The 14,207-nt window shown below is 43.2% G+C and overlaps 2 protein-coding genes across 5 annotated transcripts in view; one reads left to right on the top strand and one right to left on the bottom strand.

Annotated features, from left to right (window-relative positions):
- Window positions 1–7,758, top strand: part of thrb (thyroid hormone receptor beta) — a 54,849-nt gene extending 47,091 nt beyond the window's left edge. For 3 of the 4 annotated variants that reach the window (XM_053863233.1, XM_053863234.1, XM_053863230.1), the window contains 6 exons: window positions 18–165; window positions 538–743; window positions 1,923–2,009; window positions 2,093–2,239; window positions 2,794–3,052; window positions 3,133–7,758. In XM_053863233.1, coding sequence (XP_053719208.1) covers window positions 18–165; window positions 538–743; window positions 1,923–2,009; window positions 2,093–2,239; window positions 2,794–3,052; window positions 3,133–3,374 — 1,089 coding nt within the window. In that variant the 3' untranslated portion in view covers window positions 3,375–7,758. The remainder of the gene's footprint in view (window positions 1–17; window positions 166–537; window positions 744–1,922; window positions 2,010–2,092; window positions 2,240–2,793; window positions 3,053–3,132) is intronic. The other variant, XM_053863232.1, reaches the window with a different exon arrangement.
- Window positions 7,759–8,519: 761 nt separating this feature from the next.
- On the bottom strand, window positions 8,520–13,921 carry nr1d2b (nuclear receptor subfamily 1, group D, member 2b). The gene is made up of 8 exons (XM_053863229.1): window positions 13,574–13,921; window positions 12,503–12,682; window positions 12,333–12,421; window positions 12,107–12,251; window positions 11,303–11,862; window positions 11,034–11,219; window positions 10,616–10,826; window positions 8,520–10,538 (listed from the first exon to the last, which is right to left on the bottom strand). The coding sequence occupies exons 1-8, from the start codon at window positions 13,590–13,592 to the stop codon at window positions 10,342–10,344; spliced, it is 1,587 nt and encodes a 528-aa protein (XP_053719204.1). The 5' UTR covers window positions 13,593–13,921; the 3' UTR covers window positions 8,520–10,341.
- Between the last annotated feature and the right edge of the window lie 286 nt (window positions 13,922–14,207).

A 14,207-nucleotide genomic window follows, 5' to 3' on the forward strand; every position in this document is an offset into this window, starting at 1 on the left:
GTACTTTTGCTTTCCAGGGTTTCTTCAGACGTACAATTCAAAAGAATCTTCACCCAACTTACAGCTGTAAGTACGACGGGAAATGTGTAATAGACAAGGTGACCCGGAACCAGTGCCAGGAATGTCGATTCCAGAAGTGCATTGCAGTGGGAATGGCGACGGACCGTAAGTGACACACACTCTACATTCCTGATTTGCAAAACTACTGCGCTAAAAGGCTGGCAGCTGCCAGGTGGCATTAGCGTGCGGTCGCTACAGGCACGTATATTGACATTTTGGCAGGGAGGCGTGGCGCAACCAGAAAAAAAGAGCACAGTTCACAAAACATTTGACAATGATAATGATTCTAATCATATTTAGTTTTATGAAACACTACATCCAATCAAATCCTGAATAATTGACAAATATGATGCGCCTATAGTACATACACAAGCAGTATGTTGTTGTTTTTTAGTATGTTACTGCTGAGACAGATTGCTTACATGTGCTCTTAGCAACTCTGAATTCCACTCTCTCCCACCACCTTTTCCCTCAAAGTGGTGCTGGACGACAGCAAGCGACTGGCCAAACGGAAGCTGATTGAGGAAAATCGCGAGCGTCGTCGAAAGGAGGAGCTGCAGAAGACCGCGTGGGATCGACTTGAGCCCACGCAGGAAGAGTGGGACCTCATCCGTATGGTGACAGAGGCCCATATGGCCACGAACGCTCAGGGCAACCACTGGAAACAGAAACGGAAATTCCTGGTGAGATCCCCCTCCTCTTCCCTCAGGCCCCCCTCATCCTTATACGTGACCCTGTGTTCCTCCCTGACCATACCATACCCCCACAACCCCTCTCCCTTCAATACGACCAGAGTTCCGTTTGTTAATATGTCCATGTGTTTTCTTGTATCTCCTTCTAGAGTGGGAGAATTAGCTCTACGCTGGAGAACACAGCTCTTTATGATGGAAAATATCTTTCTAGTCTTTTCTTGACAAGCTAAATACCTAACACCTGCTTCTGATTCTGCTTAAGATTCTACTGACTAAATTTCTCACTTTCGTTACGTTCAAGTTTTGATGCCTGCTGTCCTCTTTGCAGAAAACCTCATTTCCATTTCCTGCAGGGTGTGGTAGAGTTTAGCAGTCCGACCTAGTAGTGAAAGGTGTAAATTAATGGAGTTGTAGGCGTGTTAGCAGCACACTGAACCAGTTCATGGAATGTATGTTTCAGTTGTGTTTCAAAGTGAACAAATGTTGCTATGAAAAAAAGTTTTGAAACCTGTTGGTCAGGGTTTAAGTAACTGGGCGTGGAAGTTTGTGGTAGGTCAGGAGTAAACAAGTTAACATACTCCAAAGAGGCTCTTCAAGGCAAGTGTGTAAAATGCAGAGTTGATTGGTTACCACAGAGTGTTCCTCTAAATTCCGATTTATTATTATATATCGCACAATCAGACCTATGTGAAGCACACATAACAGCAGTGTGACATTGGAAAGGCACATCTGAAAAGAGGCGAGTGAAGTAGTAAACAGGTTAGCAGAACTGTGCAATTGCAGGATGTTCCAGTATATTCATCAGAGAGGAATTAGTCTGTGAGATAACCCAACATGTTGAGGCTTTTTTTTCTTTGGTAAGTATAAGTGGCAGTGTAGCAGGATCTGATGATCTGATTTGTGTTGAAAGGTTGTGACCCCAGTTAGCTAGCTGCTTCAGATTTGTTTGCAGGTGTTTTTTTTCCAGGCGTCTACTGTGCCATTTCATGACAGACCATTTCCACTTTTATGTCTCTGATGACCCTTGTGGTCCTGTGCTTGCATAAGATCGCTTTCTTTCTTCCCCTGTACTCCATCTGCACTCTCTTGACCTCCCCGCAGCCTCAACTTGTTTTCTTTTTAGTCGGATCCGTCATTGAAACTTCACCATTCCTGTTGATTATCCAACAGGTCGAGGAAACAATGCTTCTTAATGAAATAACATGTCATTTATTCTATACTCCTGACCAGAGTGCAGCAGGGGTGAAGGAAACTAAGGTAACATATGACACATCCTCACTGTAACATTTCACCACTCCTGATGTGAGCTGACACACTAACGGCTCCTTTCATCACCGCAGCCCGAGGATATTGGTCAAGCATCCATGGTCAATGCGCCAGATGGAAGCAAAGTGGACATAGAAGCCTTCAGTCAGTTTACTAAAATTATCACCCCTGCCATAACGAGAGTGGTAGACTTTGCCAAAAAATTGCCCATGTTTTGTGAGGTGAGTTGGAGACACGTCCATTTTCATCATATCGTGACTCACTTGGAACCAGAAATATGGATATATGGCGATGCTGTGTGTAATATAGAAGGAGCGCCATCAGATGACTGACCTAACCCCAACCTCTGTCTTTGCATGGCATATCCTGGTGCCATGGAAACAACTGAAAGCTAATGCATAAACAAGCAATGTGGATGGCTGCCTTTGGCATCAGAATAGGACGCATAAGTCCACTTTCCAAACACCCAACATATTAAGTCATGGAAGTGAGGATGGGTTGGAAAAGAGTACGGTGATGGCCGGAATTAACTATAAATGTAGAAAAGAAGAATGAAAACCATGATAATGTTTAAATGACGACAGAAAACCTGATTAAGAGTGATTATTTAGAGTTTATTGACAATACTCAGTTCCAAAAACTGCATTTGATTGTAGTATGATTGTATGTTTTAGGTCACTTGCTGGTCATCCGCTTAAATAGTTTGCATCTGGGTCATAGTTTGAGAAAACTGGTATTCTAGTTGTATAATTGTTCTCCATCCTGTTGCCAACAGCTGCCTTGCGAAGACCAGATCATCCTGCTGAAAGGCTGCTGCATGGAGATCATGTCACTGCGAGCTGCTGTTCGCTACGATCCAGAGAGTGAGACCCTCACGCTCAACGGTGAGATGGCTGTCACGCGGGGCCAGCTAAAAAATGGAGGCCTCGGGGTGGTCTCAGATGCCATTTTTGACCTTGGGGTGTCATTGTCCTCATTTAACTTGGATGACTCTGAGGTGGCTCTGCTTCAGGCAGTAATCCTGCTTTCATCAGGTAAAACAAGTGCAAGTGAGTGCAATGCAAAAATACTTCTCTAGTGTCTCATTCATGCTACATTCTGTGGGCCTCCTCAGATCGTCCTGGCCTCAGCAGCGTGGAGCAAATCGAGCGATGCCAAGACGAGTTCCTGCTGGCCTTTGAACATTATATCAACTACCGCAAACACAAAGTGCCACATTTCTGGCCCAAGCTGCTAATGAAGGTGACAGATCTGCGGATGATTGGCGCCTGTCACGCTAGTCGCTTTCTTCACATGAAAGTCGAGTGTCCCAACGAGCTGTTTCCCCCTCTCTTTCTGGAGGTCTTCGAGGACTGACCTGGGCACACCGGTGGTCCCAGGACTTCCGAGCCAGATCCATCACAAGAACTCTCAGTTAGCACACACATTCCATAGCTGTCTGATCTAGTTTAGTACTTACGGGTAACTTTACAATTACAGCGTGTAGTCCTGTGAATGGGTACCCTGAGGAGACTCGTGAGAACTGTTTTCTTCCTCGTCTTTTTATTCTGTTTTTGTTACTGTTGTGGATATATACCTCTCACCTCAGATTTTATGTTTGTGGTGTGAAGCTGATTTATTTTTTCACTTTGCTAACATCGACCTTTCTTTCCTCTGTACTCCAAACCTCTTCTCTTCAAAGACGTCTTAGCACTTGACAACTATCAAATGCTATCACTTGGGATCATGTAGGATCTGTTTTTATTTACCACTATTTTGGAAATCCAAACTGGTCAAACTCAATACGTATGGCAGTCACACAAAGATGTGAGGGATGTGAACCACCAGATGAGGCTGAGAGTGCCCAGATCTGTAGGGAAAAGGAACCTTTCAAAAGGCTGCTCTGGTTGTCAGCAGGTTGCCAATTGAACAATTCATCCAAATTTAGGAGGAGCCTTAATCTGCTGTGCAGTCACTGTAAAAGATGTTGAAATACAAAAGTTTCTATTTCAGACAGCGAGAGAATGATCATGATGGTTGCTGAGACACTGGGTTTCCACCTCAGAATACTTGCTGCTCCAATCTGCTTTCCAATGGCTGGCAGTTAAGGAGTCTGATGTACTTTCACCGGGGCGCAGTAAATCAAACCATTCCCAAATAATATGCAGGATCTCAAAAGATAAGTGTAAGCAGAGGTTTAAAACCAACGAATGAGCTGACCTCAAGCAACTCACGGGAACTCTCAACACATAATGTAATAGTTTTGGATAGCATACTTCAGGAGAGGTAGAACTGAGATCATGAATACTGAAAGTTGTGCCAATGCATCAATGACCAGGGTCTGGGGCATGCTGGGGCATGCCAATAGTGGCAGTAGGGAGAGCCTGCAGAAAGTCCACTCACCTTTCACTAAGCCAATGAGAACGAAGCTCATGAAGCTCAAACGTCTCTCCTCCTCATGTCCTGAAGTGGTCTTGCTCATCTCAAAAACTTCCATTATCACACCTTGGCTAACAAGATGTCTTTCCAGTGTCTTCAGAGTCAGTAGAAAGTCTGATCGTTCTTCTCTTTAGTCACTGTCGTTTCATAGTGTCAAGTGTTACAAAGAATTTGAAATGGGAAAGTTATCCCCTCGGTTTAGTCTAGTTAAGATTTTGACTTGACTTTGCATGCAAAGAATCCTACTATGGACTGAGACATATTCACAGAGGACTGTATGTACAACATGCATTACATTACATTACATTATGATCACATAGGTGAAGTCAATAACACTATATAAGTATTTCAGTGGCTCCTACAAACAAAAATCCCCTAAACAGAAATCAGCAGCTGACCCACTGTCATACTTTGTACATCTGCTGGCTGGAGTCAAAAGCATGAGCTAAGATTCCGGTGTGTCATGATGAGTTTATGCAGACTAATGAGATGCTGCAACCTGACTGACGGGATTGTCGGTGAAATAACAGGTGTTCGCCTGTGTCTGTGCCTTGCAGTCTGGCAGGATGAACCATTTCGTGCTGAGGTTAGCAACCTTCCATGTAACTATGTTCCAGAATATTTGATCCAAACCATAATCAGGTTATGTTCAGACATTTCTCACATGGTGCCAGCTAAATTAGTCACCCCAGATGATCATCAGCAGCTATCTGCCTGATGTTTCGTCTCTTCTGGCTGTTTTGCTTACGTCTGACATCAAAAGACAAATTAAGATTCATGATAAGAAAATGCGTTTGAAGATCCAAAGCAAAAGAAGCAACACAGAAAGATAAAATGTGATGAAAGTTCTTGCACTACAGGCTATTGCACCATGATCACCAGCACTGGCCGCCTCCAACCTCTGCATCCGTTTGTGCATGCCAGTATGCCCTTCCCTTATATGAGGAATGTCTTTAAATGCTTCAACGGCGCCAAACTTAATCCAGCCAAACAGCTGGACTTCAAAACTCAAACTGCTATGGATTTCTTCATTGAGTAAACCACAAGTGTGCAAACCGAATTTCATTTTGTCATTTTGCTCTTTTAAAGCCTTTCCATTGGGAACATCCAGCCTGTGAGTCAGTTAAGGTACAATATGCAATTATGTGCACTGTCAGCAGATGGCAGCGGGGGCAAGTACAGCCTGACAGTATGATAGCATTTCCATGATCTCCTTAGAAAGATAGTCAGCATAAGTCTGTCTGAAGTTAACTGGTGCAGACCGTGAGGACTTTCATGTCTCAACACTACTATATATACCACTACTACTATAACAATATGGCGAGTACAGAAGTTAAAACACATCTCTGTCAGGATCTGAGCGCTATTGTGCCACACTGAACTGTCTTTTCTGGTTCAAGGATCGCAGGGGCTGAATTGAAACATCCCAGTTTTACCATTGTAGTTGAAGCAATGTCTGGATGGCACAAGGAGAGGTTGACAGTCACATACTGTATCATGTGGCAATTTGGTAAAAGCTGGTATAGAGATCGTGGATGAGACTTAAGATGGAAATGGAAATATACTAACTCCTCAGGGCATAGGAATGATATAAAATCTGAGCCAGGGGTCTCTAATTTGAAGGTAGCCCACAAGTAAAAGGCATAGGTTTGGGTGTGATAATGGAATTGTCACACCAAGAAGAGCAACTTTTGTTGACCACCAAAAATGGGACAATGGGACGTCGGCTCCATTAAAAAAAAAACCCTTCCTAAACCAATTTATCTCATCTGTATACCACTAAAAGCAGCAGGTCAGGAAGCCGGTCGAGCACTCATCACAGGGGCCCCATTTTTCCCAGTACCCTCTGGTAGGTAGAGACCATTGGACTTAAAAGATGTCTGTGACGTGGAAAGTCTGGACCGCACTGATATGGCAGTTATCCGAACAAATGCCTGAAAAATGAAATGGAGACAAGTAATTCGGCTGACCCAAGCGGGAGCGCTAACAAGAACAAAGGTGTTTTTACACCAGAACTAAAGCACAAACCAGAGTCTGAAAATCGTGTTCATAATCTAGTTTTCTCTGTGCCAAACACAAGTAAACCTAACACTATGAACGGAGTCCTTGTTGAGTTTGGCCATCCAAATCCAGTCCCGCACCCATTGCTGGACATCACTCCAATTCCAGCCTGCTGATTGTGATCGCTCTCTTCTTCTTCTGGCTGCTGTGTCTTTTGTTTGTAATTGTTTGTGGTTGATCTCTCTCCTCTTTTCTGTGATGCCTTCTCTCAAAGCAATAGCAGTGTTTGAATAACCTTGACCTCACACAAACACACACCTCATAATCTGCACAGATGAACTGCACAGACAATCAGAGAGACAAGTCAAAGCTAGCCAGTTTGCATGAAGCCTCAGTATTAGACAAGTTTAATCACACCCATGAAACCTGAATCTATGTGGCAACGCAGTCATGAGATGCACTGCAGAAAACTCTCTCCTTGTTCAGAACAAGATACAAGAGAACATTCTATTTTTGCTAAGATGTATTGTCCAAAAAACAAAAAAGCTTTTTAGCTGAGCTCAGTACAAATGTGAACAAAGGAGTTAAACCAACCGCATTCCGTTACAGGTTGGTCAAATCGCAGCTGAAGGTTATAAGGTGCCCAACCCTGATACTCTAACAGATTTGGCTTCACTGTGATATCTGGAAGAAATGTTGTCGCCTCAGTAGCAGGATAACAAAGACATCAGATAATAGAGTATATTTTTTAAATAGGCAGCTTTGTATAATGTGAAATCTTGCTGGGTGTCTTTATTAAGTTGAAATAGTCGCCCATTTAAGCACTCAGTTATGACATATTCTTCCCTCAACATTTGGACTAAACAAAATAGTTGACCTGTTCGAGTTACTGAACTGAGGCCTGGACGCCAAGTGCCTGGTACAGAGCGAAGCAGAAACCAGGCCGAAACAAGCTCAGTGGAAAATGAATGTATTTTTTGTGCAGAATATCTGAAAACTGGAATTGAAAGTGGTGGCAAGAAAATGCTGGACATTTAAAAGAAGAAAAAAAACAACACACTCATCTCCATTGATGTATATCTATCTGTAGCCGCCATGATGTTGGTGCATGTAAACAGTTGTTGGGTTCAGAGAACTATTACTGAAGAGGTGCCACTACACTGTTTTCCCATGTGTCGTTTCATAAAGAGGCGACTGTGTTACAAGACTTACACCGTACAAAGCTATTTTTCTGTCAAAAGGGAAATATTGTATAAAATATGACGATCATGATGACAATAGCAGCTAATAAAGAATATTGTGGACAAAAGTGTGCTTCTTCTAATCTAAACCATTGTGTTAAAAGAGCCATAGAGGGGGCTGCCATGTATGACAGCTCCTCTGTGGCCTTGGATTTTGACATTGGTGTGACTGCACTGTACATGCTATGGAAGTTCATGATTTTGTTCAGTAAAGAAAGTCCTCAGTCTTCAATGCCAGCAAGTGAGACAGGCTTCACTGCTGAGAGGCTGCCAGCTTCTACCAAGGTGGCACAGGTTGTGTGACTTTAAGGGTGTAGCTATACAGTAGTATAGACACAAACAAATAAAATTGATATTTATTTACAAATCCTTAACATTATTGGTATCAATTTCAACAAATGTCAAAGAATGTGTCCAAAATTGAATTTAAATAAAAACATTACTAATCATCATATTAATATTTCGGGGTCCTGCCATTAGCACAAAGTGTAATGCATGTGGTGTAAAACTTTCCGCGACAGTACCCTTCGATTGAGCTTATTGAAAGAAGGAATGTTTTTCAATCGGCAGATGTATGTTCTTGGAACATTCAACATTTACTTTAATTTCTTTGCATTATATTTTATTGCTATGAACTACTCGTCCATATACAGAAATGTCACCTCTGATACTGATGTTCTTTTATTGAATTTTCACACACACACACACACACACACACACACACACACACACACACACACACACACACACACACACACACACATATATATATATATATATATATATATATATATATATATATATATATATATATATATAAAGACTTCCATATTCAAACAACACTAAATCACTAAAATTGCTATACGGATGATAATTAATGTGGGGCTGATGAGGCTTCATCAACGTTCTAGTTATGAACGCTCAAAAGGTGCCGCTTTTGGTTGAAAAATGACGTCATTGAAAAGGCTCTAAAGAATTGAACGCAGAGAGTGCCATCTGGTGGGCTCTGAAAATACTGACACTGCATCATGAATCAGCCCATCGCTTGAAAATGAACGGCTTGGCCAAGACCAGCACTCTCTGGAGTGATGTCGTACATGAAGAAATTGTATTTGGGAAAATAGGTACTCCATTTCGACATCTTAACTTGAGCAACGACAGAGTGCTTTGACTAGAAAGAATGCCAGAGAGAGGGAGAAGGGGGCTTCTGTGAAGATGGGGGAAGGCAAGTTGGCCCAGATTCCACAACAGAGAGTAAGCAGGAGTTGGTGGCAAACCAAAGATCAGAAGATGTGAACTGAGTGCTGCACATGTGACAAATGGAAAATAGTCCACAGCTTTTCCATAGACTCAGGTGAGAGCAGTTGAGACAGTAAGTGTGCAGTGATTACCTGTTCTTGTGGCTCCACAGCCTCTTACTGGTTGTATTCCAGGGTGATCTGTGTTTTGTTTTGTTTTTCCTTTCTGCTCTCCCAGATCACACAACAGTGCAGTCAGTGACTCAGAGCCTCAGTTTCCCAGAGGGAACCCCCCAAAGGGATGAATAAAGTGGTCTGTCTGTCTGATACTCAGACACACATGCCAACACACTATGTTTTTTAATCTACATTCGCACCACTGTTTGCTGTCAAGATCAATTCCAGTACATTTTCTTTTCCAAAGCAGAAATCTGAATTGAAATATGATGTGGACAAACTCAGGCTCTAACTAATGGATGTGGTGATGACGCTATGAACCCTAACTTCCTGTTTATTTTTAAGGGACATCCATGGAGTCAGACGGTATCTACAGTATGTTAAAAATCAACAGGTCCAGATCACAGCGATCACAGAAATAGTCCATTAGGGGTCAAAGCATGTTAATCTGTTGCTAATTGCAAAACTGCAATAGAAGACACAAAACCATTTGAGTATGTTGAAAACCACCGGGTCGACTTCAGCCAGTCAACTTTTGAACACATTAGAATTGTATATAGTTCCTTTCTTTTTAAAAAGAAAACCCTTCGTAAACTGATGACTTTTTACATGAAAGTACTTTGTGTACCAAATGTATAAGGTGAAAGTCCTGTGGATGAGATGATACGAGTTTCATCTTACACTGAAATGGTTTATTGAAGTATTCTTGGGTGAAAAGTATGACATAATTATCAACTAACACCCACATGCACACTCTGATGCATGCGCGCACTTCTGCTGAGACATTCACACTGAATATATATATATATGATTTCGGCAAATATTTATGTATTTAAGAAGCATAATAAAAGAGCATTTTTCTGCAACAAGCAACGACAGTCAACACAGAGTTATACTGCAACATTTCCTTGGGAGTCTCCATGATGATAATAGGTCAGTTTGACTGTCACATTCATTCATGTGTCACAAAGAGAAACTGCTCAGCATATTGCACTTCTATGTAAAAAGAGCTAGCTAACCTACGGACAAGTGCTTTTCATGGAGCTAAATGCTAAATCTGTAAATATACGCTGAAAGACATGAATTATATATATTTTTTCAGTACTGGAACGTTTCAAGATTCTTTGTCCTTCTTTTCAAGAAGCCCAACGCCATGATGAGGAAAGTTGTGAGTGAGCAAGAGGTGGGAGAGTGGTTCAGGGCATCCCACTCACTGGCATCATGTCTATTTACAGGACTGGAGTCCGATCAGGAATGGACCTTGAATGCCAGCAGCTGCTCAGAATGCATGTTGTTGAGCGAGCGCAGGTCTGCCAGTTTCAGCAACAGCTTCGTAAACACTGCAGAGTCATTGTGGTGGTTCCTGGTGATGAGGCTCCGCATGGCCCGGATCAGAGTCTCTTGAAGTGCCTCCACTGAATTCACATTCTCAATGCCAGAGCGATCTGGAGAGAGGTCAAACGTTGTGGTCAGTTAGCGGGCATGAATTACTTCAACACATCCTCCAAGAGCGGAAACCAACCTGCAGAGACCAGAACCACCGCTGTGAAGAGGCTCATCTCCTCCTCACTCAGTCCCAGATTCATCAGCTTCTCACTGAACTCAAACATGGAATTCAGAAGGTCACTGGCACCCATCGCTCTGAGACTCTCTTTGCTGTACTTCCCTCCACCGAGGAAGGTTACTGTCCGCTCTTTCACATCAAACAAAGAGGCAAAGCGAACCACCAGCACCTGCACAGTCCAAAATAGATCATGTAACACTGATGTAATTTCAGAACATTCTTTAGACGGTGATCTGATGAGGAATTACTGCATCCATATATAACCAGAACAGTTTGTGTTCATTCCCCAGCATGAAATCAGTCTCTTTCTCTGAGACTCATTTCATGCTGAAAGATTTGTCTTCCTATAACAAAACTCATAGGAAAATATCAGTACCTCAAAGGTTCCAGCCTTCAGCAGGCTGACCTGGTCGTGTTGGGACAGATCTCTGAATCCAGGAATCTTTTTGGCAAACTCAACCACCTCTCGCACTGCAGGAGTGAAGCTCTGTGAGAACTGCTCCCACACCTCATGACCAGACTTCTGCATGTCCACGTGAGGAGACGAGTTCATTGGACAGACCTGTGAACATGGAGCATCATTCTGATTCGATATTCTGATTCAGCGTACCTTGATTAGAGTGCAGAACTCAAGCTTTGGCTCACCAGATGGGCCCTGTTGCCCCCCCACACTGCACCAATGGGGGTTGCGTGGGTTGGAGCTTCTGTAGATGTGGCTGGACAAGGTCCATGAGTGTGGGAGGGACAGTGGCTACTGGCAGTGTTCTCCAGTCCCTGAGAGGTAAGGATGGAGGAGGTGTTGTTGTAGTGGTTCCAAGCCTGCTGCTCCACTCCCATGTGCTGCTCTACAACACTCTTTGGCCCTGGCGAGGACAGGGCTTCTGCACTCTGCTCCTGGTTGTACATGAAGGTCTCCTGGTGAACTCGGGTCACGGAACCAATGACCTCCTCTGCACCACTGTCTGATGCTGAGCTTGGGCTTGCGTCCATAGCATTAGTGGAATCGGGGTCAGAACTGGATTCTGACTGGTTGGAGTGTGGTGAAGAGGAAGGAGTGAAAGAGGAGACAGGTTCCGCAGGCTCTGAGGTAGAATCCATGGCGGTGGACTGAGTCTGCCTGTTGTTCATCATGTTGTTCATTGCACTCTGCATTTCCTGCAGCATTCGCTGTTTCTCACGCTTGGGGATGCGACCGAACCGTACCGCTGAAACAGACCACAGAAACTTTCAAATATCTCAAACTCCAAACGTCAGACTCATATCTCTTTTTTTCATCTTTAATGTCTTCAGTGTGCGTCATTGTCTTTGTTGTCATTGGCTGCTGTGTCACTGTGAGAAAGGCCATCTGATCTATCTGATCTAATCTGAGTAGGAAAATCTTAACTTCTTTCAGGCTGAAGAATAACATTAAAATTGACAACTGTGCTTATGCTGTCAACAGATACTCACAGTCTCTGGACATCCCAACCGACAGACACTTCTTGAAGCGGCATTGCTGGCAGCGGTTACGATTGACCCTCATAATAGGACAGCTCTCATTTTTAAGGCATTTCTTGTACTGGATGTTTTGTTGGATGCTCCTTCTGAAGAAGCCCTGTATTGACATTGGTGACTGAGTATTTTTACTCTCCCGAAATTGTGCAGTGAGTAAGTGTGTTATTGTGTTTCTGGTCACCTTGCAGCCTTCACACGCATGGACACCGTAGTGGAAACCAGAAGCCACATCGCCACACACTTTGCACAGCAGCACCAGACCCTCGATTTCTTCAGAAAGTAAGACATATAAAGATCAATTGAACATATTCAACAAAAATGACAACATTATTAGGGAGAAGGTCCTATTACTTGTGATTCCACATTTTGTGGAGGAGGACGATCGTGACTTTTTTTGGGTTCCGGCAGGTCGTGACCTGCTTTGGCTCAGCGACGGTTGTCGGGGTGGGGACGATGACTGGTAGCTGCCATTTGAGGAGTCACTGTGGCAGGACTCTGGGCTGGAGGAAGTGATGTACGATATGACACCACCTGAAAATGTTACAAACAACAAACCTTGTCAGTCATCCAATTGTAAATCAAGGTCATTAATCGGCAATTGGAATTTTGAATGACGATCACAGTACGGCTTTTCCTCACTAATATAGACTGACCTGATTTCTCCTCATTCCAGTCTCACTGATTAGGTAAGCATTACATAATGCCAGCCTCAATGGGAGTGTGTGGAGGCCAAACACGACGCACTAACGCAGTAATAAAAACTCAAACCTGAATGAATGACATGACAACATACACTTTGTTTTTTTCTCTTTAAGCCATTGCTCGCTGTCTTTAACTAATGATAGAGTAGTTTGACCATGGAAAATTACACGAATAAATGACACGCCATTTTATTCAGAAACTGAGCTAACGGCGACTTGTAGAAGAAATAAAACAAATTTATGAGGAGAACGTTTCATAAAACCACCCAGATACTATGAATGATATCGCAGTACAACACGCCCCCACGTGGAGCAAACATGTTGCTGCATGTGAGAATCTGGGTCAGCACGACCTGCGAACAGACAGCATCACGTGTACGCGCCAAACGTTCGCTCTGATTGGCCAACGCTCTTCCCGCATGACCCTGACATTCATGCACAAATTTATGCAACACGTACGTCACTTGGAAGCTCGGCCAATAAGCGTCGACGCACGAGGAACGTAAACAGAGAAGCACATGGCTAGGCGGACGAGTCCATGTGAGATGTGCTGACCAGAGCCGCTTGAGCAACAACATCCCACTGCCATCCTAACCCACTTTACATACTGAACCGAATAGAAATTGATTTAAGCATCGTTTACATCTCAGCAGTCACAGAACGTGTTAAAAAACGAAGAAATACTCGAACATGTCACCAAAAGTACATTTAAAGCATTTACCTGATTTGGACGACTCCATGACTTTTGTGTCCTCTCCTCTATTTCTAAATCCGAAACAAACCCTTTTTTCCTTTGTGAAAGTTTGAGGCAACTCAAAAGTCGCTGGCTGTCCGACCTAGGAAATTCTGAACATTTTGAGTCTTATTGAGAAGACAGGCAAAACAGATTAATGATACGGAAGCGAACTTCCACTGTCTTCGAAAAAAACGCTGTAATGAGAAGAAAAACCACAGTTCAAAAATATGGAGCGAATTCCAAAATCGCAGTGTTCTCCATTGAAAATGAGGGAAAGTGTCGAGAAGTACTCGAGCAGCGGCACCGTTTCCAGGAGCAAGCGGCATCGAGCCACGTGACTTCACTGGCTCCTCCCACCGTGCGTCTCCACGTTCTAACCCACTGACATATTTCCACTCATATTTACGTGTTAATCTGGACAAAATGTCTGCTGCAGCAGTAGTTGTACAGTTTTAGCGTGAGTGTTCTTTTTATTCAAGCGCCGTTTTCAAAGTTGTGTTGTAGTTTCATAACTATTCCAAATGTCCACGTTTTGCTAAATCATTTTCAGAATAAAGTAACGTTGAAGATTAAAATTCAGGGAATGGCGAACTGGCGACTGTGTGGTGAGGCATTGTAC

This window comes from Synchiropus splendidus, chromosome 4 (genome assembly GCF_027744825.2).
Source record: "Synchiropus splendidus isolate RoL2022-P1 chromosome 4, RoL_Sspl_1.0, whole genome shotgun sequence".
NCBI lineage: Eukaryota > Metazoa > Chordata > Actinopteri > Syngnathiformes > Callionymidae > Synchiropus > Synchiropus splendidus.

Bases quoted from the DNA above. Each gene is read 5' to 3' on its own strand.
- nr1d2b (XM_053863229.1), bottom strand. The intron at 12,252-12,332 runs GTGACCAGAAAC...ATGTCAATACAG, and splicing joins ATGCGTGTGAAGGCTGCAAG to GGCTTCTTCAGAAGGAGCAT. The intron at 11,220-11,302 runs GTGAGCCAAAGC...CCATGTTCACAG, and splicing joins GGGGCAACAGGGCCCATCTG to GTCTGTCCAATGAACTCGTC.